This window comes from Thermobia domestica, chromosome 1, assembly GCF_964235325.1.
Source record: "Thermobia domestica chromosome 1, izTheDome1.hap1.1, whole genome shotgun sequence".
In the NCBI taxonomy this organism is placed as follows: domain Eukaryota; kingdom Metazoa; phylum Arthropoda; class Insecta; order Zygentoma; family Lepismatidae; genus Thermobia; species Thermobia domestica.
Window position 1 is genome coordinate 89235648 of NC_137454.1, and position 26744 is coordinate 89262391.

At 36.3% G+C, this 26744-nt stretch overlaps 1 protein-coding gene across 3 annotated transcripts in view; it reads left to right on the forward strand.

Moving 5' to 3' along the window:
* Positions 1-26744, forward strand: part of LOC145687238 (uncharacterized protein KIAA0513) — an 87582-nt gene that overhangs the window by 48052 nt on the left and 12786 nt on the right. For all 3 annotated transcript variants that reach the window (XM_081760718.1, XM_081760716.1, XM_081760713.1), the window contains exons 3-8: positions 2512-3059; positions 10533-10634; positions 13171-13340; positions 18569-18758; positions 22580-22805; positions 24520-24614. In XM_081760718.1, the coding sequence (XP_081616844.1) occupies positions 2528-3059; positions 10533-10634; positions 13171-13340; positions 18569-18758; positions 22580-22805; positions 24520-24614 (1315 nt within the window). In that variant the 5' untranslated portion in view covers positions 2512-2527. The remainder of the gene's footprint in view (positions 1-2511; positions 3060-10532; positions 10635-13170; positions 13341-18568; positions 18759-22579; positions 22806-24519; positions 24615-26744) is intronic.

The window sequence follows — 26744 nt, forward strand, 5'->3', positions numbered from 1 at the left end:
GAACGCACACTCAAAGTATTTGAAAATAAAATCCAGATGTGAATATCCAAGAGGTATGGGAATGGGGAATGGCGGAAACTTCATAATAAACTGCATGTTTTATACTGTTTACCTAACATGTTAGGGTCATTAAGTCTAGGAAGGTCATGTAGCCAGAATGTGAGAGAATAGGAATGTTTTCGAAATTTTAACTGGAAACCCAATCGGTAAAAGACAATAAGAAGACCTAGGCTCAGATGAAAGGACAATATTAATATTAAAGTTTTTTAGTTAGCTAAAGATGTGTTAAAACATCACTTCACACAATATAATCCGTTCGAAGTTATTTCGCTGGAAGAAATACATTAGCACTATAAGGGTTAGTTATATAATCCAGTTAATAAGATTGTGTGTTGTTCCCTCTGTTCGGGAGGGAGTGTGATCCAAAGGTGGTATGAAACTTGGGCTTTACAACTCTTGGACCTTAACATACTAGAAGGTATTGTGATAAGCACCACGCCACGGTTACCTGTATCCCCTAAATTTCTCCAGGTACTCATTTGACTGGGTGAACTTATGAACCAGTTTGGACACAGAGGCTGGGTGAACTCGTGAGCTGCGTTTGGACACAGAGGCTGGGTGAACTTGTGAGTTGCGTTTGGATACAAGCTTGATAAATTCGTGGAAAATTAGCCTGTATGGAAACAGTGATAACTTTACATGAACTGCCACCACTGGGATACGGGTTTCACGTAACCGTTGCGTCAGTTTCTATACTTTGTTGTGACACAAGGTTCGGTGTGGAATACGCGTAACACAATAATAAGATTTCATGCTTAAACTCAAAAATCGGCGAAAATTTAATTAGTTCACTCTGGTTCTAGACAACTCAAATAATAGTATAATTGAGTGTAATTATTATTTGTGTTGCTGTTATGCGTCATGGACTAAAAAGAAAGTTTACTTTAGATCGCTTCTAAATGCATGTGATTAGTTGAGCTGTCTGAAACCAAAGTGAACTAACTAAATTTTCGCCGATTTTTGAGTTTAAGCATGAAATCTTATTATTGTGTTATGCGTATTCCACACCGAACCTTGTGTCACAACAAACTAAGTGTAGAAACTGACGCAACGGTAACGTGCACTTGTGTCAGGTTTTCACTGTTTCCATAAATTTTAATTTCCCACAGCATGAGAATCTAGATACTTCTAGAATTAAAACTAGATTTGATTTTAGTGTCCCGTATGAGACTTGGATCTACAGCTTAACGTGGAATCTAAACCATATGAGCTCCCTCCGGGAATCAAACCTGGGTCTCCCACGCCAAAGGCACGTATGCAAACCGCTTACGCACGAGGGAGCTCTATAGTTACTTCACTCCGGCTTCAGACGGCTCATACATCAAGGTATTTAGATATCAAGATAGAACACTTAACTTGATGCATAAAGAAAACTTTATGAAACTACGAAGCTCATATAGAGAACTAGAAAATTTAAATTCTTATTTTGTAAGCAAGTAGTTTAATTTGGTTGTAATTATTATGAAAGATGATTATGCATATACCGTATATTTTAAGATGCAACAAACCTCTCGAAACACGTGAAAAACCACCGCCCATACCAATGATAAAACTGCCTACGCTTGAATAAATTTCTGCTTGCATTTTTTATATTAATTTTGTGAACATGGAATCCAATGGAACTATGCTTAAACAAATCCGTCCATGACGTCACGAGAAAAATTACCATAAATAAATATAAATATTCCTGCTTTGAGGTCATTTTTCTTGTGACTTTGTAGACGAATATGTTTTAAAATAGTGACATTTGATTCCGGGTCCTCAAAGTAGTCTAAAAAGCCGCAATTAGAAATTTATCCAAACGTGCATACTTCTACCATTGGCATGGGCGATAGTTCTTTCTTTCATTGGTGGACCTACGTTTACGAAGCTTGTTTTCCTCTTTTATATTGCAAGGCCGTATATCTTAAGTCAAGATTGTAGAAGAGAAGGAGGCCACCTGAATTTTTCCCTTCATCTATAAATTATGGGGAATAATGATTCAAAAGATACGCTCCCCCAGTGATCAAGCTCAAGCATTGAAAACCTTTGGCATGTTGCAAAAGTTTAATTAAACATGTTCACCACAGTTATTTCTCTTTGCTGTCAGTCTTATTTTTTTAAACTGTGTTTTTTTTATTAAAAAAGAAAACCGTAAACCGAACCCGATTCTTTCAGCATTTTTGCGAAACTTGTAGATTATTTTCCTATGTAGCGTTGAAATATAAAATACTTGTGTATCTTCAACACTTAGATTTTCTGCTGGGCTGTCCCAAGTAACATTTCAATTCATACACAAAGTACACATGTTTCTGGAATTTTCCTTTAAATGTGTTACGACTATTTACTAAGATAATATATTCAATTCGAAACATTGTTCAGTGATAAGTATAAGAATTTTCTTTATTATGTCCCATATATATCTTTAAATGAAAAATATTAAATTTTTCTTTCTCTTTAATTTATCATTAGGCATTCTACAATCACTATGGTTGACTTCCTGACTTCTTCCAAAGATGGCAGCGAAGGCCACCTCAAACACTTTATGGGGAAGACTCATGGGGTTCTGAAATCTAGTCTTCTATCTGTGATCGAAGGCAGCAATGATATCCTAAGCGGCATTTCATCGAGGTTAGAATCTGCCTTAAGCCTTAGCACAGAGTCTGTGTCGGAAAGAAGTAGCGTTCCTCCAAGCAGTGTTGGTGGAGTGGACAAAGTTGGCAACAGTAGGACCCCCGAATTGTTCAACAGGAAACTGCGATTCCCTCAGTTTAGTTCTGGACTTTCTTTCGACGATTACGCGAGTCTCGGAAGGTTTAAAAAGGCGGAGAACAAAGAGGACTTGCCAGCAGAAGCAGCCGCAGAAGAGAGACAAGAGAAGACTGATGATCTGAATGATTGTAAATCGAATGAAGATCATTCCAATATTTCAAGTATTAGCAATAATGGTCTGTCCAATCATTCTATTGAGCTAAGGGCAACTGGACCTGATCCCTATGACAAATTAAAATATAGAATAGGTGAGTGACATATTTGTTCTGTTATTTTCTCAGTAATTATTGATAGTGATAAGGATAGTCTAGGTTAGAGCCCTTATATCAGTTCTTTAACACAGATACAATCTGACGTATTTTGTGAGGTTTATCACTTTCCGATTATGTGCCCTGGAAATTCTGAAGAGATTAATATACTCATATATGTATGATTTCGGCAACCAGTCTTGTTGTCTTTGACAGCCAAATGGTAATGAAGAACTTCGGCGTCTCTAATCTTTTTACATTATTGCTGATTTTAATGTTCCCGTGTATTTATTATTTCCACATTATCAGACTAAACAAAAACAACACACTGAGCAAGGCTGTGTGTTAAGTATAAAAATCATGAACACATAACAGTTTCAACACATTGACTTCCACTCCTGGCTACTTGGGAGTTGGTCGCTTCTAATATATCTTCCGGAGAGCAGCTCTTCATGTGGCTCCTCCCCTTCATTAAACTTGTCATTTCCAGTTACTTTTCTCTATATAGTTTTTTGTATTTTCACTATAACAAAGTTGACCTATGACATGGGACGTCTTTAGTTCAGTAGACTGTTCGAATAGAACATAAGAGCATGCAAAAACAATACCTGGCGAGGATGTGCTATTGTTACGTTATGGAAGCCAGAACATCTCGAATTTGTTTCTCAAGAATGCTAACAATGCTGTATTGTTGGTGCGGTGAGGGTGCAAGGGAACAGCCTGCTGAATTGGCAACAGTGTTTTTTCATTTAACATAAAGCGCCTCATAACGGAGTTGACCTATGGGTCCGGAGTTGGGATACACCTTATATAATTAAAACAAAAAGTTGTATAAAGTGTGAAAGATTTGCAAAGTCGAAGCTCATCATTAGTCTTTGGCTATCGAAGGTTACAGGACTGGTTGTCAAAATTATGTCCGAAAGATATTCATTCAGTTAGGGCTTCCAGGATACACAATAGGATTGTTAATAGTGTTATAACATAACTAGTTGACAGTGCCTGTTCTTTGCAGTGGGTGAATAGATTTGTAGAAATGATTTGAACCCACTTTCCTCTTTTGAATACACATTTCAATTAAAGTGTAATTTTTTATTAGAACCCACGAGGTACTCTGTTTTTGACATATATATTGAATTTCCCTGTTCTCCTTCGAATACGCCATTTAATCGGAATGGCATTATAAAAGCCCAGCTTGAGATGGGCACTATGTTCAAAATTCATGTGAACCGTTTTAACGTGATGCGACCATAAACAGCAGGACATCCATATCAGTGATGTGAAAACACACACACACACGCATATATACGTATAACCGGCTCGGAGAAACATAATGGTATGTTACATGTTCTAACTTTCAAGTAAATTGAGAAAGAAGCTTCAATCCTATGCAATTCAATGCACTGACTCATGTCAAACAAGTTTTTCCCGCCGTCTGCAGGTATATTTCCGAAACGAAAACAACCTACATACTGTTCTTTTGTTCAGTTCCACCAACTCCACCGAATAACTCAATTTCATCAGAAGTAACGTTTACCAGCTTATCATTATGTTCGTCCAAGCATATATATATGTAGCCCGCTCTTCTTAAAGCCAGAATTCTGGAAAACGTGAAGACACATGCCCGCTTATTTGTAATGAGGAGCTTATACACCTAGTGTCATCTTCCTGGACTTGAGGGACTCGCGAGGTATTCTATTTTCCCCATAACTTTTGAACCCTCCCGTAGGATACGTCCTTTAATCAAAGTGACATGATAAAAGCCAATTTAAAGTAGGTAATATTTATGTTCCAAAATTCATTTCAGATTGTTAAGACGCTTTCTTGTAATGAAATCACAAACAAAAGACAGTGTTACTTTTAATGTAGAGAGAAAAATATAGAAAACTCCCCCTTTCTTCCTGTTATAAAGGAAATTAAAAAAAAAAAAAAAAAAAAAAACTGATACGTGTCTATTTATGTGACCCCACGTAGTGTAGTCGCTAACGCTTTCATCTTTGGTGCTAGCGGTCCCGGATTTGATTCCCGGTGGGGTTACTCGGTCGAAAAAGTGTAAAAAGCTTCTTCAGGCCAGCCATCCTGAGTAAGATTTTCCTTATTTACATCTGGCAAATGGCGAGATAGTACTAACATACAGGTCCTAGGCCGCTTTCTTTCTTCCTTCCCTTTCCTTGGATAGTATGATCGTTAAGGGATCATCGATGCCATAGATGCCGCAGCCCAGAAATCTAATTCCGAAATCCTAACGTGTCTATTTTCAACTAGGAGTTAATGTACTGGTTTCATCTTTCTAACTAACGGGCTTGTAAGATATTAATTTTTCGCAGAAATTTGATCCCGCCCCTCCTTCATGCTCCATCTTAGGATACATAATTTAATCAAAGTGACGTGATAAAAACTCAGTACTAGTAGATGATCACCATACTCCAAAATTAATTTCAAACAGTTCAGCCATTTTGCCGTGATTTGAATCACACACGATCAGATTTCTTTTTCTTTTCTTTTCTTTGTTTGTTTGTTTCTTTTTTTTCTTTTTTTAAATGAATTCGATTTCCATCGTCGACTTTACCGAAGTTCGTTACTGTCATACCGGGTAAATGTAGTATAATAAACTAGAGACAATCCAGACGTGAATCCACAAGCCGAGAAATGGAACAGTTTATTAAATTCGGCAATTAAATGTTTGCGAATGTTAGGTACGTGTATAGGATGCATTGAATAGTTGAATACTCATTGGGAGTGCGTAACATGAGTGCGAGAAAGCAAACTAAATAGCTGATGAGTACCTTCGTGGATTTGCGTACGCGCCTTTGGCGTGAGATAGATGGGTTCGCTTTCTGGCGGGAGCTTATGTGGTTCGAATCTCATGTTAAGCTGTAGATCACGTCTCACCCAGCCTCACTGCTGGAAGGGACGCTAAACTGAAAATCAAATCAGTTTAAAATATAGCTACTAATAGATACTATTAGGGTATTTTTAAACACTTACCTTGGACCACTCCGATCTTCATGTTTGAAATTTAGTTATACTGAATATTTCGACCAACTCGGTGGTTACGATCTCATTGTGTATTGTAAGCCAGAATATCACTTAATCATGAATGCTGTTACTGTTTAGCTCCTTGTAATGCATAAGAGAAATAGCCACAATTATTGTGTAAAAGGAAAACTTCGCTTATGCAGTTCTACACCTTCCGATTTATTTATTTATTTATTTGATTACTGTCTTTAGAATTAGGACTGCTTTCCGTTCTTACAGTTATTCGACATAGTGAATTTAGGACGAAGTAACAGCGAATAGAGTGAATTTAGTGTGAAGTGAAATCGAATTATCACAAAAAAACAGCCGACGGGAAACAGTCGTAATTCTTTAGACAGTGATCAGATAAATAAATCGAAAGGTGTGGAATTGGACACAAGCAAGGTGTTTTTTCTCGGTATTTTTCTTTTACAGGAAAAGGAGCTAAACAATAACAACATGCATCATTAGTGATATTCTAGCTTATATGTAACACAGTACAGGATCGTAACCATGGAGTTGGCTGAAATATTGTGTATAATTAAATCCTGAACAAATGAAGACTGGAGTGGGTACAAGGTAAACGTGTAATTTTAAAGCATATTAAAGTTAGATTATACAATCTTCTTAGCCTGTAAGGAAAATTTAGTAACAGCAAACTTTACTACACTGACTGTAATACTACTATAACCACATGGTAATTAGAAGATCCTGACTGTGATTCCTAGAGCTTTTAAAGTTATCGTGTTTGACCAAGTTATTTAAATGATTTCATATATATATATTAAATATCTATATGCACAGAACTACGAAGAAAAACCGAACACATTTGGATAATTTATAGGCGGAAACTCGAATTTCGATCCTTTGCTTGCTAGGCTCTTGCCGCACAATTAAGCTACTAGCAACAAGACCAAGTTTTTCTGTATTTTCGTGCTTTATTCCACGAATCTTAACCATCTGTTGTCAGTTTGTAGAAGTAATCCAACAATGGTAGATACTTCAATTGAGAACTCTTTGATGTGTAATGTAATGAATACAATGATTTCAATTGTTTTATATGTGTAAGTTTCGAATGAAACGTTGTGTAAGATTGCCAGATAATATATTTTCCTTGTATTCGTAGGTTTCTTCACTAATATACTATTTCTGCTTCTATTTTTTGATTTTTTAAAAATATTATTTTATTTAGCAGAATACATTCTCTTTTGTTGCTTGATGCTTCTCTCAGAAGTTCTGCGGAATTCAGGAAAATCAGAATTAAAAATTATTAGCCTTGTCTGCCTTCAGTGCTAATAGCTGATTGCTCTTCACGCGTCTACCTAAGTCTTTTATTCTTGTGACGAATGTACGGTATGAGTGAAATTATTCTTCGTAATTTACTTACCATTAGTTGTGGATGATTCATCTAATTTTTTATATGAACCACAATGATAATTGTTTCAATTAGAGTGGCCCCACGTAGCGTAGTCGCTAACGCTCTCGCCTTCGATGTAAACTGTCCCGGGTTCGATTCCCTATGGGAACACTCGGTCGAAAAAGTGTAAAGAGCTTTTTCAGGCCAGCCATTCTGAATGAGGTTTTTCTGGGTTTTTCTCATTCATACCAGCAAGTACAGGGGTGGTACCTAACTTACAGTTCTCAGGCCGCTTCCTTCCTTCCCTTTCCCGAATAGTATGCTCGCCAATGGACGTCATCCCTAATTTATGTGACGGGCTAAATGGCCATAGATGCTGAAAGCCCAGAAATCTAAATCCTAAATCCTAATCCTGTTTCAATTAGAATTAAAGAACATTTAAGGAATGCAAATCGCGATCCAATTTCTGCACTATTGTAATATTTAATGTACAGTTAATTTACATAATATACACACAGGGCTGGTGCGAGAGGGGGGTTCGAACTGTGCCATCGCCAGGGCGGCAAAATTTGAAAAAGAAAAGAATACTATCAAAATATAATGCTTCGTAATAGGTCCACATGAAAAAATAAAATTGTGTTCACCTGAGAATGTAATTGAACTTACTTCACTCACTTTTAGGAAAATTCTTACTCAGGAAATTCAGATCATACCCCGTTATTTTCAATGATCAAAGTCCTAGCCAAAGTGTCTTATATTTTTTCTATTCAGTAATGTTCTAACGCTCCACTCCAAGTATACAAAAGGTACCATACACTCCCACTTGAGACAGGCCGTTCTAGCCTATAGCATCTAGAGACATTTAGGTTCTAGCAGCGAGTTTTCAACCAATTTACAAATTGTTTATTCCGAATATAGGAAATCGTACAGCATATTTTTCCTTGAAAAATGTCAGCTAGAATCATTTGCGCAATTCCGTTAATAATGCAGCCACAGCATCTCATACGCAGTTTCATTTTTTTTTTTTTTTTGTATAGTAATTAAAAAACTTTATGATCTTTTCTTCCGCGTCAGTTCAACGTTGGACCATACTAAAGGAACGTATTAACAGTCTCACTTTAAAACTATTAAGCACCACAGTGTGGAAGAGCCAAATTGATGCTCTGACTCCATTTAGATATCAAATAGGGGAGGTTTATGATGACTTACTTCAAATAAGTAACGACAATAGAACAGATAGAAGGGCCGCCCACGATGCTCTGTGCATAGTAAACCAGCTGCATGACTTTACTTTCCTTTGCTCACTCGTTATCTAGTATGACTTTTTACTCCACGTGAACATAGTAAACAAAAGTCTCCAAAAGCATTGATTGTCATGTGTTGGATGCAGTCGGGTTTCTTGAAAATATATCTAAGTACTTTGAGAGGAGCAGAAATGATGTAAAGTTTCAATCTTACTTAGTTGATGCGATGGAGTTGGCATTAGCATTAGATATGGATAATCCATGGATAGGTAATTCAGTGCAAACTCGAAGTCGAAAGAAGAGACAGTTTCAGTACAAGGCAGAGGATGAAGCTATTGAAGATCCATAAACAAGATACAAGATTTTTATTACAAAGTTCTAGACGTCATTGTGTTAGCTTTAAAAGAAAGGTTTGAGTTTAAGCATCACAACGAGTATTTCTATTTTCTTTACGATATAAGTAATCTTAAAGATACGTCACCTGAACTTTTGTCTGAAAAGTGTACTAAACTTCCCAGGATTTTTTAACACACGAAGAATGGAAAGATATTAACCCCATTGATTTGAAAGACGAACTGAAAGTGTTATCTGCTGTAATTAAGTCTAAAAGTTCATCATAAGAGATCTCAAAATTAATTAAGGAACATGACTTTGCTCCATTACCAGTAACAGTGGCAAGTGGAGAAAGGAGTTTTTCGAAACTTAAACTTATTAAAAACTATCTACGTTCTTCCATGTCTGAAACACGCTTGAGTATATTTTTATATTTTTTTAATATTTCATATTTTTTAAAATATTTTATTTCCTGTTTGCGCTGCTGTATATCACAGATATACTTTTTCTAATTACTTAACACTTGAACGCAGTGTGGTAATTGAAGCACTTCGAGGTGGGGGGGGGGGAGGAGTTAGTGTGTGCCTAAAATATACTTGTACTAAGAGAGTACTCTTGCAGCAGTGGCGTATGCTGGTTTGATGGTTTGGGCTACCCCTAACCTTTGTAACACCTGCATTATTATTATTATTATTATTATTATTATTACTTTATTATTATAGTTTAGTTTCCACGTTATTATACGGTTTTCAAAATAAGAAAAAAACTTACATCATCCTTTTATCAAGTACACTGAGAAAAAAATTGTAGGTGGCGTACTTAAAAAGATAGGTTCCATGCGTAATTCCTGTAGTTTTTGGACAACGTACAGCAGACATAACTGAAAACGCATCTGCTTGAACGTCTTCTGTCAAAATAAGGTTTGCGGATTAAATGGACGGCATTTGAAAGTACCTCTCAGGACAGCAAAACTGCTAGCGCCGGCCCTGTATACACAGAACAAAATAACAAGCTAAACCATCACAAAAAAATCGAATTTTGTTAAAAGGGCATCAATCCAATATTACGGCACTGAACATTCTCGAAGCTACTTTCGCAGGGCTACTGAAGTGAGTTATAAGAATGGCTGTATTAGCAGCCAAAATATTACGAACTTTTGTTAAAGGGGCGTTTTCTTGTAATTTCTCAAACATTTTATTTTATGGACTGATGCCCGTGTAACAGAACTCGATTCAAATAAACATTGAGCATTTCAATTGTTTGCACAAGTCAGTTCCAAGAGATAACTGCTAATTGGTATATTGCAAATTACTGTAACAATTTCTGTTCAACAAATTCCTGATTGAAACTTGTGTGGTGTGGTTCGGATTCCACGTTAAGCTGTAAGTTCCATACTTTCTCGGTAACTGAAATGGGATGTTCAGGAATGAATATATAATATACAGAATAAAAATCCAGAATTTGCCATCAATGTCTTGAAAATGTGCCGATAACTTTGTTTTACTTTGTTCTTTCTTGTGACAGAGGCTCCTAGTAGTGGATCAGGGAGTGATGGGGATGGATATGGTCCCAGTACAAGTTTAGATACTTCTGATCAAGATGCAAAGCGATTTTGGATAAGATCTGGTAAGTCTTATTTATATTAGCTAAAAACTTCCAGCTTATTTATACTTTTTATTTAGACATTACTTTCCATATTGTAAATGTTATTTGGAAGACACATCCAACAGTTGTAGAATTTTGGTTTTAAAATAATCTTTAATGATTCAGTCAGGATTGTTTTACTTTACAGGACAGTTTTTTTTTTTTTTTTTTTTTTTTTTTTTTTTTTTTTTAATTATTAAACACCAGCTAAGGCTTATTGTTACTTTTAGTCAAATATAGTATGCTATCCTTCAGTGATATAAAAGAAGTAATTTCCTTTATTCGTTATTCCTAGGTAATTTCCGTCAGTTAAATTATTTTTTATTAAAAAGCGTGGGTAATTTTCTCATTTTTTAAGTCTGTATATAAAATATGTGGTTCTCAGTCGCTAATAACTTTCATTTAAGATATTTTCTAATTGACTCAAATTTCTAACTCCCACTCGAAGATCAAAACAGAGGGCTTGCTGAAAATAGTTGAAAGCGGGGTTAAAGCATCACCACACTTATTTTAGAGGTGGAGAATTACTCTTTGGAAGCTAATAAGTCAGGCTGCGTAGGACATGATACACTAGATTGGTTAGAAAAATTGCAGCGGTGAAAGTGAATGGTAAGCAACCCAATCAGTCAGCACGTATTCAGACATAATCGTTGAAGTTATTACCCACTCTTACTGTAAATAATGCTAAAAATATTTATTATACTGTCGAACAATAAGCAACAGAATTAACGGATCATTGTGAACTTAACACAGAGACAAAAGGTGTTCTACTAAGCAACCGACAGGCAGTGGATGTTCATTAAAATCTTGTTACTTCAGTAACAGTACGTAAAGCAGGAAATCCGATTTCAGACATTTCCAATATACTTTAAGAAGTTGAATTTTACCCAATCGTTTGTCTACAGGAGCACAAAAGCTCACTGAATCTGAAACTGCGTGTGGAAAGGTCGGCCATGCATACTAAGAACAGGTTGCTTGGTTAAGGGATAAGGAAGTGTCAGCTCGACTTTGGGGAGATCTTCCTAGGAAACAATCAGGTACGGATCGTGAGCTAAACATTTCAAAGATGTAGCGTGCTGAGCAATAACCTAGAGGTGAGAGCTTATCGAAAGAGCACAGATCATTTTCTTACCCCACAGCTTAAATAGTTGAGTGATTGCAAAATGCCTACTTCATTGTTAGTGCGGAACTTGATATTTTCATTGATATCAAGTTGTTTACTAGTTAAAGAAGCAAAAAACGAAACCAAGGCATTTTGGCTACGATAGCGTGATTTACCATTTAGTTTGTCACTCCGAATGGACTAACATACTAGTCGAAGGAAAGATGGAATTTTGAATGGAGGAGCAACATCGTAATATTTGAATGGTATTACAAAAGGACGACTATGGCAACTTACCAAATAGTTAGCACGAAACAGAAAAAAGAGGTCCTTTCTTACTTTCCACTAATCTGTGTTTGGAAGAGAGAAATTCTTTATAAAACCAGTGGTTCTCAACTTTTCGAGTCTAGCGTCCCCTTGGATCAATGCGATTGTTCTGAGCGTCCCTTTATCTTAACACAATCCACGCATGAATAAGGCTGAACGTGTGGCTTGGAAGAAGCAGTCTAAGAGCCACAAATGGCTTCAAGTCTTAAAATCAGCCTTGAAGAATCTACATTATTATTTGTAAAAGTGTCTAAACTTTTAATAATTTGTAAAATATATTAATGACTTTCGTCCAATAATAAGAAACAAGTCGAGCAGGTCATGAAATCTCAGATGCTCCCTAAACAATATATCGTCGCATTTTGTTCCAGCGCCTCATTGGGAAACAAGAACGCCCCCTGAAGATGTTAACGCCCGAGTTGAGAACCGGTGCTTTAACCAATTAAATGACAGGATTTGATTTGCATGCTCCCTAGAAGCTTATTAGAAAAATTCCAAGGAAAGCTCGTGAGAAGCTATCATTCTTATGTGTCACGTGTGATGATGAGAGTCATATGACAACACTACTATATTTTTTTCGCTTATTAGGAGACGATTTGGGGGTATGTAGCCAAGACGTTATCCAACATTCTGTTTAAAAGATAAAAGTGGAACTTCCAACAAGATTCATCAACACACCCCATAAAGTTAAGTTTACTCAGGTATCGTAAACTTGGATGAATGTATCGAACTTCATATTTTCAGCAGATTAGTATTTGATCAACCCTGATTGCGACCCATCGGCTGTATTGCAGGAAGAGAGAGAGAGCAGTGTTATCAGCCGTAAGCATTTTTTTAATGCAGGTGCAATTGATTTCTCAGTGGCAACCATCCAAAATGCAATTGATAAGTGACCTTAGAGATCTAAGGCTTATTTGAAGCCTATTGGTGAATATTTTGAAAGTGATTGATTTGTTGTATCGATAATAAATTGTATATATGTAGTGTAACAAGAATAAGAAAACATCTTTGAAACTGTTAATAATTCGTTAATAATTTGTAGTACCGTTGGCTATATTTGGTTCTTGAATATATGTATGATTGTTTCAGGCTCTGACGCTTCGGTGCAGTCGTGGGCATCGAGTCTTAGCTTCGATAGCCAATCGGATGAAGTAACAGTTGAAGCAGTAGAATTTATGAGGAAGTTTGTTCAAGATTTATTCAAAAATAGTTCCGCTATACCTCTTGATCAGAAGTCTAAGTTCGGTCAGTTGGCGCAGGTAAGAGAGAGATGTATTTGTATTTGTAATTTTCATTGGTTTCAGGGTATTTTTATTATTGTTATTATAAGTAGTATGTTAGTAAAGAGTATGCGTTACGGAAAAGACAAATGACTAGGTATTTTGCTACTTATACAATGGATAAATAAATAATTTATTTCAGCTAAATAAAAGCTCAGTTATTGTTGGTAACGAACGACATACCTCATAGCGCCACAAGAGTTCGTGTTTTTTCGATTTTCTCGAAATCTGCGCGTGAGAATCCACCCTCAAGCATGTTATTTTCTTCAGCTTAATGTGCTCTGTCGATTGATATATGTATTACATTTGGAAGTATTTTCGCTAAACAGAAATTAAAATTTATGAGTGAATTCTATGAGGATAATTCAGAAAGTAATGCCACCAGAGTGATACCTTTATTTGTGTTTGACGGAGAGCACCGATATAGGTATCAGTGGGAAGCTTGAATGTCAGCTCAAATGGTGGCATCATTTTTGAACACAGTTCCTAATACGGGCAAGACACTTGCGCCAACACGAAACAAGGTTTATCATGCCGTCGGTGAAGAATTGTGGTGACTGCTAGCGACACCATTGCCGAACTGTTGCTTCCACCTCCGCGTCACAACTGTAGCGTTAGCCCTTAAGGTGATCCTTAAGTTCGGGGAAGAGCCAAATGTCCCAGGGCTCAAGATCTGGACTATAGGCAGGATGAGGCAGAATGTCCACAACATTTTGCCAGCAAATGGGACAACTTCGAATATTTTTGACGGAGGATAGGACGTGTGATAATACTCCATTGACTGACGCTTCGTTTCCGGGTCGTAATGGTGTGTGCACGACTCGTCGCCGACGATAAACGTTCCTGGGGGCACAGTCGTCCACAGTCAAAAATTCAATGGCATTCCCGCTGTTTCAACTAGACGTCGCTACTGGATGCCATGGATTGCTCCATTACTCTGGAACAAGGAGAGTTAGGAAAGTGAAACAAGTGGCATTCTGTAGCTTAAACATCAGTGCATTAATGATAAACAGTTCACAATGTTTGCTGTACTAGTGGCCAAGGTAGTGAGCATGGAGGCATTACTTTCTTAATCATCCTTATACTATCAGGCGATATTTCATTCACCATACTATGTACAGTCATCTTGCTAGTGTCAGAATGAAGAGTTCAATGAGGGAACATTCAATATTAGTTTCACCTCAATAAGTGACATGGTTCTCGTACAGCACCAATCTGTAGGTTCCCAAATTAAATTTCTTTTTTTCATTTTCTTGAAAACTAGACATAAGTCTTCACACTTACTATCAATAAGATTGATCAGTTAGTGTATATCTTATCTTTGAACAATCTTTTTCTCATTAAACGTTAATAATATTATAGTAATTTAATTACGGAAGAATTAATTGCAAAAATATGCTTATAGTAATATATAGGTAAAATTTAAGGACATTTAACTTTTTAAAAAAATAACACATTTCCAAAAAAAATTTCCATTTCGTGTATGATTTAGCAGAAAGCATCCTTCTCTATATAATCTTATTTCATATTAAAGTAAAAACGTTTTAGAAGTACTTCTAACAAAATGAATAACCAGCAGAGAGTGAAAAAGTGATTGACTGGACCGAGATTCGAACCCGTGATCTCTGGCATACCGTGCCGATGCATTAACCACTACGCCACCTAATTCACTTCCCAGAACTGCCAAACACCATCTCACTCTTGTAGTCGGTGCTCTTCACTAAGATTATATGACTTGTATCACTGCCTAGTTGCTGTGCTTGGACATTCGAGTGTCCATATATTGAGAACACCTTTTGACGGTTGTGATTTCATATATTAATGAAAGAAAACAACTGTCCTCCTGAGTAGAGAGCTCCGACTACAGGAGTGAGAGGGTGTTTGGCTGTTCTGGGAAGCGGACTGGATGCCGTAGTGATTAACGCATCGGTACGGTATGCTGGAGATCCTGGGTTCGAGTCCCGGTCCAGTTGGTCACTTTTTCACTTTTTGTATCTTATTAAATTCGCACCTACAGAGGATTTGGTGTGTAAAAATAAGTTTAAATCGGTTGTAGTATAACCAGCAATAATGTTGGCCAATTATATTTGTACACATGTAGATACATTGTACAATATGTTGGCGTTTTTTGAACAAGTATCATAGCATTTGTCTCTACAGTGTAGTAATAGAATATAGGAGGTCTAAACATACGGAAAGCATCGGACTTGAGCCTACCAGCCTTCCTTTCCTCTTGCCATGGGGTGCGTCCACTTGTCTCCAATATTTTAAATAGTTCAGTTGACAACGTGGATATACATCACATGGATGAGGCTTTGGAAATTTGGAAGGGGATCTACAACAGTAAAATTCCTGAGACAAAAGAATTACAAAAAAGTTGGGATGCAATATTATTACAGGAAGTAATAGATAATGAAGTAATTCCTGAAAGTATAATTGACAGTGTGCGTATGAAAGCTTTACAGAAGAAAGAGACCGGTGCTTGGTTGCAAGCCACGCCATCTAAAACAATTGGAACCTTTTTAGATAACAAAGTTTTTCAAATATGTGTAGCTTTGCGCCTGGGGGTAAATATCTGCCATACATTTACTTGTACATGCCAAAGCAGAATGGATGAAAAAGGGTTACACGCACTAAGTTGTACTAAAAGTGGAGGAAGATTAGTACGCCATGGTGAATTGAACAACATAATAAAACGAACACTGGCGAGCATTGATTTTCCAAGCATTTTGGAACCACCAGGAATGTTTCGAGAAGATGGAAAGCGACCAGATGGAATTACCCTAACTCCATGGAAAATGGGTCAACGGTTGATATGGGATGTCATATGCGTGGATACCTTTGCACCATCTTATTTGCCATCAACACAAAACGAAGCAGGTAGTGCAGCCGAAGTGGCCTGCAAGAGAAAACACTCCAAATATTCTAAACTGAAAGAAGAGCATCTTTTCGTTGCTTTTGCAACTGAAACTATGGGGGTTTTCAGCAAAGAAGCTCACAAATTTTTGAAAGAACTGGGTTCCAATTTGATTGCTAAATCAGGCGACGCCAGAAGCCAACAATTTTTAGTACAACGCATTAGCCTAGCTATACAAAGAGGCAATGCGATTAGTATCTTAAGCTCCTTCCCTTCACACAAGTTAGAAGAAATCTTTTATCTTAATTAAACATAAATTTTCCCTTATAAATTTTCAAAAATAATTCATTTTAGCGGCTCATTCTTGAAAAATATTTGATGTATAGAATATCCATTATTTAACGGATTCATAAGATCATAATACATAAATAGCTTATATTTTTTCATATCTGTAATTTCTTGCTCTGTCTCTTCATAATATCATTGTGGCATTGGGGTTTTATATTTGCCATCTAAATGTACTAAAAGTATTTCACCTGTTCTCTAAAACTCTTTCTGTGAAACCAATACTAATTTTATTTTTAAACATATTCATTTATTGGATTTTTCAGTTCTAAAAATATTTGTCTTTTGAACTCTAATTTTGTTAGAATACAATAAACAACTATCACTCATGCTAAGGGTAAATAGTAACTAACTTGGAAAAAATTGTAGGGTAAGTTTTAGTCTTACAAGAGTAAAATTGTCGTAAAAGTGATAACCATTTTGTTTACGTGCCTGTGATTATATAATTTTAAAATTTATTTTCAAAATTATAATATTTTGTTATTATATGTAAAAGCACATTATTCATTATATGTACATTATTAAAACTTTGTAAAGAAATAAATTCAAATGGTTTTGACACGCAAAAAAAAAAAAAAAAAAAAAAAAAAAGAAAGAACATTAAAAAGCGAAATTTCGTAATATGCATATGACTTCGTAATTGTTGAGATCTAACTTTATGCTCTATACGAAAGGTCGTGAAAACAGTTGTTACTTGATATAATAATGTTTTGTAAGAGAGACGTTTAAGTTATAACCGTAATTTCTTTTTTTCTGTTAAATAGAGAGGACAACATGCAAATGAATTACTACTCTTTTTCAAAGTATTCCCCATATACACGCACATACTTGTTTCATCGGTATGGGAGTGCCCGTTTCCCTGCGGCATAGAATTCTTTGGGACGATCTTTCAGTCATTTCAGCACACATGTTTTGACGTCGTCGTTTGTGTGTAATTTTTGTCCTCCCAAGTTCTCCTTGAGAGAACCAAAAAGATGGAAGTCGCAAGGCGACAGATCGGAGCTATATGGGAATCTCCCAACCATGTTTGGTGATAGCTACGACCATTGTCGTGGCCGCATGAGGACGGACGTTGGCGCGTTGCCTGCATGACGGTGGCGCTATCCTTTACCGTCTGTGGCCGTTTTCTTCTCGATTTTTTTTTGACTCTGGTCCGAAGAGGTTGCTGTAGTACGCCGTATTGATTGTGGCCTCGCTTGTCAGGAAATCAGTGCATATCACCCTGTCTTTGTCCCAGAATACCGTCAGTATCACTTTGCCAGCTGACGCTTGTATCTTGAATTTTCTCGGCGGCGGCGAGTCTGGATGCCTCCAGTCCATTCTTGAACGCTTTGGCTCCGGAGTGTAATGATGTACCCAGCTCTCATCGCAGGTGAGTCTCTTTGCAAGTGATTCTCTCTGAAATCTCTGCAGATACGGAAACTAGAAGTTTTCCTTACACTGCTTCTGGTCGAAACGTTAGCATTTTTGACAACGAATGTTGGTTTCTTTGAGTGCAGTAGCTCGGCGTAGAGTACGGGCCACGTTGAGAATTGATTCTCTTTCTGCCTTGAATTTTGAACACCACTCGTAAAATTGCGACTGAGAGACAGTTTTTTCGCCATATTGTACACAATCTTCTGAAGATTTCAGCAGGTTTCACACCTTCCTTCAAGAAGAACTTGATGATGCAGCACTGCTCCAGCGGGGATGCCAGCTGCATATTGTCAGGCTTGTTGCTATCGTCCATTGTCGCTCTCTGAAACTGAATCTTCTAAACTGCCCGTTGTCGTAGAAAAAGTCTCAGGACTACCTTATCATATGATGAGACATGGACGCGAAACTGCACACAGAAAAAAAAGTTATAAATTGAACGTCTCTTGTGGATACTATCTGGCTTACTTTCTACAATTCTAATATTCTTCATTGTCTTTGCGTTATTCACTAAAATTCAAAATGAACTTAGCAAATAGTCATAGTACTTTCGTACTTCTTAGGAGCTAATTGTTTTATTTTCTGTTTGCAGCATGAAGCAGGAAGGTTGTGGTTTGCACGGTTTGTCAATGCTCAACGTGTTCACAACAAGAAAGTTGATGAATCAACATTTTATAGTTTAATCCAGTATTTCGCCATTGTGCTTTTTGAATGTGCAGAAGCCGATGACTTTTCCCCAGCCAAATCGCTCATGAATATGTGCTTTACATTTTACCATGAAGGTTAGTAGACATTATAAGTTTTGCTATGGGAAATAAACAGTTGTGAATTTTGATTACGTCACTAGTACGCTCACTTTGAATTACACGTGTTCCAAATTTAAACTTTGCTGTAAGTGCCAAAGTAGTAGCTTGGATCTCGCTTTTATAGTACACCGTGTCATTCATAATCTCGCTGCTAACACAGACAAGAAAGAGCCCCGGGATCGCTTAGTGGTAGAGCGTTCACCTCTGGTGTGTGGGGTCTGTGGTGCGATCCCAGCCCGCGCCAAGTAGGCTTTGTGGTGGACAAATACCGTATGCCTTCCCACTTTCTTCATTCCATAATTTCATTCATTCTCATCATTCCCGTCTTCTTTAGTCTACACGGAATAACCGTGGAACGCAAAACTGAAAGATTTAATTTCATTTTACAGAAACGAAGAGCACAACCTATCAATAACTTACATTTAACGTGACCGGCGTATTTTTTTTTTTTTTAAATCCTCAATCATTGCCGTTTCTTGTGTTTTATTTTGGCAAAGTTATAAATGGAATCAGATATTAAATGAGGCATGTGAGTTTTTAAACTTAAGACTGCAAAATATCTGGAGACATAAACATGGGACGAAGAAAATTTTCGAAGTAAAAAGTTCATATTATGGAGGTGGAAATTCACCAATGATAAAATTAGCCCCCGATCGACCCCACTGGGTGTGGGGCAGGTGGCAACTGTGAAAACTTAAATGGAGACCCCCCGCTTTTTATTGCAGATTCGGATTCTACGGGAGGAAATTATTAAATTTTATTCAAAACATTTTTCTAGATTCGTGATAGAGAGCGCTAATCAGTGAAAATTAGTTTTACTAAGGTTTCTGTAATTGTGAGTCGCTACGTTTAATTGTAGACTTGAATCTACGATAAACACTATAGATCTTTTAAAGGTATTGAACGTTTTCTCGACTCATGATAGGTGATAGGTGGCGTGAAAGATTCCTCTGCATTAGGCGTGAATTGAGGTAATTCAAATGTGACAGAGGCAATTAGGTGCAGCGTGTTGTGTTAATGGTAGTTGGCTATCAAGCATTTTATCGGCTGTATCGCTCCGTGGTAAACGCCTACGGTAGCTTAAAGGCTATCCGATATTTTTTATAATTGTTACACCTACTCACATCTTTGAGAAAGATGTTAATCTAATTGTTAATCAAGAAGTATGTTTATCAGTCGATTCTTTCTTTTTATTATTATTATTATTATTATTATTATTATTATTATTATTATTATTATTGTTACTTTTCAAGTGTATTTTATTTTATATTCGGTGCGAGCGGTCCCGGGTTTGATTCCCGGTGGGGACACTTGGTCGAAAAAGTGTAAAACGCTTTTTCAAGCCAGTCACCCTGAATGAGATTTTCCTGGGTTTTGCTCATTCACACCAGGCAAATGCCGAGGTGGTACCTAACTTATAGGTCCGTGGCCGCGTCCTTCCTTCCCCATTCCTTTCTTCCTTGCCTTTCCTCGGATGGTGTGTTCGCCGAGGGACATCATCACTCAAACGTGACGTGCTAAATGGCCATAGATGCCGAAAGCCCAGGAACCTAATCTTTTTGAACTGCGTTCATTTTTTTTTTTTGTTTTTTTTGTTTTTTGAACAAGTTTTGCCTTGCTTTATGCCTTCAGAGCGATGCAGTCAATAAAATGCTTGGTACCCAGCTACAATTACCACTACAGACTGTACTTAATTGTACAGCCACATTTAAGTTAACTGAATTCACGCTGAATGCAGAACAATCTACGAGTCAAGAAAATGTTCAGCAAAAAAGATTTGTACAGTTTATTGCAGATTTATTCTAGATTTAAACGTGACGGCTCCCAATTCAAGAAATCGTAGTGAAATTAATTTTCACTGATTATAGCGCCGTCCATTACGAATCGAGAAAATGTTTCGAACATTTTCAGTAGAATCCGAATATTGAACAAAAAATGGGATTCCGCATTTCAGTTTTCAAAGTTGCTTCCCGTTCCCGACTCCAGGCATAAAGAGTAGGGAATGATGCTGTTTCTAAATGTCAATTGCTGCCAAAGGATAAAGAAACAGAGAACAACTAGACAAGATCTCTGTGTCTGCCAGTACTGGATACAGACGTCAGATTGGGTGGTGGGGGCGACATGAGGATTACAACTAGAAACACATTATCAGTTAATATATATACATTTGTTTGTTTGTTTATTTGTTCCGAAACACGCTTATCAGATACATGCATTTCCCGATAGGTTGGTCGCTTGCTTTTTTTTTAAGTTAACCGATTTGAACCAACAGTTACCAGCGTAAATGTTTGTACTTAATCCATGGCTTCCTTATACGTACTAGGGATGTGGAAAAAATATATGAAACTGTCTTCCACATTTATTCACTATATCTTTGTATGCGAATAAATTTAATTTCGGCTGAAAATCTTCAATCTTGATTACGATGATGCGATGAGATTGTTTTGAAGGAGGAGAGAACTTTACAATGAAAATTTTGCAACTGCACAGTAAAAACGGCTGTAATCTAGATAATTGCTGTTCTGTAAAATTCTAGGTTAGATTCATTGGTTTCAATTATTGTGCATATTTTTAATGTGTAAAGTGTGATTACCAAAGAATGGTATCCATATCATCTGAATTTCCTTAATGACAGTTTAATTTTTGATTTTTTTTTTCTTTTGCTTTGTTTTAATGAAGATTGGTTCCAATGCTTTTCTATGTGTTTCATTTTTTTCGAAAAGTATAGTATCCTGAGCTTTGCAATATTATGGTTTGTTTTTGTCAAATATTTAGAGATGCTTAATATTTTCTCAGCTATTGCATTTTATTTTTTATTTTTATTTATTTATTTATTTATTTTTATTTATTTTTTTTTTTTGGGTGGGGGCATTCATAGTGTGTTCACTTGTCTCTACAAAATCTTCAAAATAACCTTATCGTGTTAGTCGAAATATTCAAGAAATTACATATACAAGGATGAATCATAAGTCTTTGAACATTCTAATAACATATTGCTCTCTGTGTTTACTCTGTTTGTTTGGAAATTTCTGTATTACGGCTTTTTATCTGGGATTAGAGCTTTTATGTCCTTCATGCACACATCCTCTTATGATATGAAAAAAAAAGAAAGAAAAATAATATGGTTAAAAAACATGAAATGAAAATCAATTGGAACAAACGTACATTTATGTATTGTAAATTTGATTCAATTATTTTCCTTTTCTGTTTTATTCACATCCTATGATTGGAGGGCGCGGTGGCTCAGTAGTAGAGCGTTCGCCTCCGATGCTTCGGGTCCCTGGTTCGATCCCAGCTCTCGCCGTGTGGACTTCGTGGTGGACAAACACGGTGCTCGTGGGTTTTCTCGGGGTTCTCCCGTTTCCTCCCACTTTCTTCATTTCACCATTTCACTCATTTCTCATTATCACCGTCTCCTTTAGCCTAACCGGCATAACCGTGGGACGTTAAACTTAAAGATTTCATTTCATTTCATATCCTATGATTGTTTCCTTCGGATATCGTCAAACAAAGTTTGCAGAAAAAAGTGACAGGTTATTTTTCAAGTCAATAAACTTGCAAATAAAAAGATATCGAAGTGTGGTCTGATAAGTAACAACCTTTTCCATTGGTGACTTGGGTAGGGAAGAAGGTAATATGAATAGGTTGATGTAAATGAGACTTGAGTTGAAACCTAAGAAACAACTCACAAACCAAATAAAATCAAACTAGTTATTATTTCTTATATTCTGTTATATACTTCATTATTATAAGTAGTTTTCTTTGGTTCCTATGATGAGTAATATATTCTTTTCCAGTTGATGTGCCGGGTTGCGAACCTTTCAAGGAGTACCTGTATACCTATTTAAAGGATCAAACAATATGGCATACATTGAGGTTTTGGAATGCAGCGTTTTTTGATGCTTTGCAATGCGAGAGAGCTCACCGGCCAGTTGTTACTCGAGAAGACATTGAACAGAATAGTTTAGAAGCAATCACAGATGAGAAATTATACCAAGAAAATATTACTTTCGGACAGTTAGGGTAAGTACATGTTTTTCTTTTTTATTATTATTATTATTATTATTATTATTATTATTATTATTATTATTATTATTATTATTTATTATTATTTATTATTATTATTATTATTATTATTATTATTATTATTATTATTATTATTATTATTATTATTATTATTATTATTATTATTATTATTATTAAGCATCGAGGTTATATATGATGAGACATAAGTTCTAAACCCCATGTATGCCTACCATGAATCGACTTCTGCACCACGCGCTCTACTCGGCTGTTTGGAAGCCTTAACGTTGCTAATACCTCTGATTTCACAACATAAACAGTATACGAGTGTACGCAGAGAGAAACATTGAGTGAAATAACAATGACCAAAAATGAAATTATGTAGTTATATACATGGGTGCTTCAATGTAGAGAAAGAAACGGTGCCTAGTGCGCATTCTAACTGGTTCGACTACCAGTGTAGGCATGGAATATACAGTGTCGACGTAGCATCGTGAGGCAGTTTGAGAACTTACGAATTAAAAAGGTATTCATTCATTTATAGTGATTCATTCATATTAATTTCAAATGGAAATCAATCGTTTACTTTCACATGTAAGTCATATACTGGTTTGGAAATCCAGAAATGGGGACGTTGTAAACACTTGTAGGACATTCGAAAGCATTACCTGCAATTTTTCGGTAATATTTCCCTGTCCCACAACCTTGTAATGGTTGGGTTGAAAATCCTTTCACTAATGTTGAAATCCACGACATACAAGGTATGAATCTCTCTAAGCTATTGAACAGCTATTGAAACTATCCTGCAATACTTCGTGCAAAAACGTTTTCAAAGAAAATGAACTTTGTAGCTTTTGGTTGCGTGTGTGCTGTGAGTATGAAGAGTTGTCTAAAAAGTCATTGCAACATCTGATACCTTTGTCTACCACTTACTTTTCTGCTCTTTGTAGTATTATATATGAAACCGTACAGCGAAATCGTCTTAATGTGGAATCGGACCTAAGATTGATGGCGACAAAACCTATTCCAGATATCAGTGTAATTATGGAAAAACACAAAGAATTTCATTCCTCACATTAGTGACTCCACATTTAAGAATATTATTTATCATGTGGATTTCCTTAACTAAAAAATCAGTCTTGAAAATTACTGCATTTTCAACTGAAATTTCGTTCACTAGGAAACAATCATGTATCTTTAGAATAAACTACTTATTGCATTATTTTTCTTGGTCCTTTTCTTGTCAGTGGTAATTCTAAATAATACATTTTTTTTTTTAACACCACATGAAATTTCAGATAGCATTGCAAGGGTGTCCGCAGATCACTTTCTGAATGAATAGGGGGGTCCGCGTTATTGAAAAGTTTGAGAACCACTGTTGTATACATGTTTATTTTGTGTTATTAAAATTATTCTCCGTTATACAGTGAGAATACATTTTTTTCTCATCCTGTACATTGATTGGCGCATGTAACCTTGGAAACCTGCTGATTCTTTTACTGCGATTTAATACATGTTATTGAAAGTATCTAATTGAAAAGACCTAGAAAGCGATAGAGTGGAGACTCAACTTGAATTAACATACATTTTAGACTATGTTTTATTCTCCTAATGTGTTTTAGTGTTTAGTTTACTGTTGGACAAAGCTTTCACTTTTTAAATGTAAAAACTACTAAGATTAAACTTTAATTCGTTTTCTTTATTTTGCTTTCAGAACTTTTACGTGTAACATGCATGCATTTGGACTAAGCAAAGAGCTATGCTTAGAATTCTTGCGGAAACAATGTGTAATTGCTAACTTAAGAGAAGGTAAGTAGTTACAATAGGTGTGGGCTGTAAGTTTAAAGCATATGCGCACTGTTCAGCGATATGCAGTATCTTTTAAGATATTGAGATGTAGGTATGTTATTCCTTTTCAAACGTGACAGAATGGCTGAGATTAGTAAGTCGAAAAATATTTTGATTATGGCTTCATGAATTAGAATTTGGTTTTCTTATTGTACATCAGCGTCCATTCTAGAAACTAAACGAGGTAGTTCGAGAAATTGTAAAACTTTAATTTTTTCTTAAATGTTGACTTTACAAGTGGTCAGAGTACATTCAGATAGCTGGATGGTAGTACAGAATTTGAAGCCTACTTTGCACTACATCGAATTGTACTGCATATGAAGATGTTCCAAAGGAAATGTAAACTGAATATGATACTGCCTTTGTACGTGTATTTCTGCCAACAACACCGTTTTGAATCGTCACGGTGTTCGTCTTTAGAATTTTGAAGGAATAAATAAGAAAAAAGAACTGCATGTAAATTCAATATTAGAAAGAAAACCAGCATGGATCTTCCCTCAAGTATGTAACTTCATAGAAGTAAATTACCCTGGAGACTTCATCTTCATAACCCTAAGGTATGTCCGTATTATCTGGCTTCAGACTTGTTAGATTCAAAATTGGTAAAATACGAAAACATATCCAGAATTATGGTCCAACTCTGATCGAGTTGACTCCTGTCCAAATTTAATCTGTTCTATTTAAATAAAAGAGACTCCATAACTTACTCTGTATTATTGAATTTAAAAATCTGGGACTAAGGTAACATAATCCACTCTTTTTAACGAACAGGGAGATTGGCTATGGAGTCCATTTTCATTCAAATAATAATAATGGTAATGAAATGGGATTAAAGTTGAACAAAGGCTAACTGGACTAGGGCTGGATTACAGTTCTAGATGCGTTTCCGGAATGAAGGAGGCGTGTTACCAACTTTGAATCTGGTAACTCTGAAACCAGGGAATATAGAGGACCTTAGGAATTCGAAGGAAAAGTCTTTGAGAGAAATCTTTTTTGTGAAATTATCTGCAAGTGTGACGAATGATCCATGTGGGTTTTCTTTTTAATATTAATTTTAATTTGTTTCATTTTCTCTCTTTTATTTTCTCAGAGTACTCCCGCTTCCTCCCACATCCTCATTCACCATTTTTTCTATCATTCAATTGCGTGAATCATCCGTGTCCCTTAACCTAAAGGGCATAATTGTGGGACGTTAAACAGAAAGATTTCATTTCAACAAATCCTAAGCGTGAATTGCGTAAATTAATATATCATATTACAAATGCATTCATTCATAGACATTACTTATCGTCATTTATTGTTTCTTAGTCAGAAAATAGTAAAACATTGTCACAAAACACAAGTGAAGGAAAGGAAACTAAACTTTCGCCAATGAAAGAAATAAGAAAACAACTGAGATATGCATAGTCGTAAAGAAATAATCCTTCATTTGATTCTTATTTTTTTTTTCTATCAAGGGGGCGCGGTGGCTCATTGGTAGAGCGTTCACCTCCGGTGCTTGGGGTCCCTGGTTCGATCCCAGCTCGCGCCGTGTGTACTTTGTGGTGGACAAACCCCGTGCTCGTGGGTTTTCTCGGGGTTCTCCCGTTTCCTCCCACTTTCATCATTCCACCATTTCACTCATTTCTCATTATCACCGTCTCCTTTAGCCTAACCGGCATAATCGTGGGACGTTAAACTTAAAGATTTCATTTCATTTTTTTTCTATCAAGACTATTATGGATTCATTACGTCCAGTGAACTGATATAGAAATTGGTTGGTGCGTAACTCGGGAACCCAAAGCCAATATAATAAAATATTTCTCATGCTTATATAGTAGAACATGGTCTACTACCATGCCAAGTTTGATACCGATTGGGTGAGTTCTGTGAAAGTTCTTTTATTTCGAAAATATGACGCAAAATTTAATCGCCCATAACTCAGAAACGGAAAGCCTGTACAACATAGTATATCATACGCTTGTGTAAAACTTATATAGGTCGTCAGCCTCGGATGAGTTCGGTTGAGTTCGAACCATGTATAGTGTCCTTGATTTTTGAGGGGAAAATCAAACTAAGGACGACTAGAAACATTAAAGAAATGAAACACCA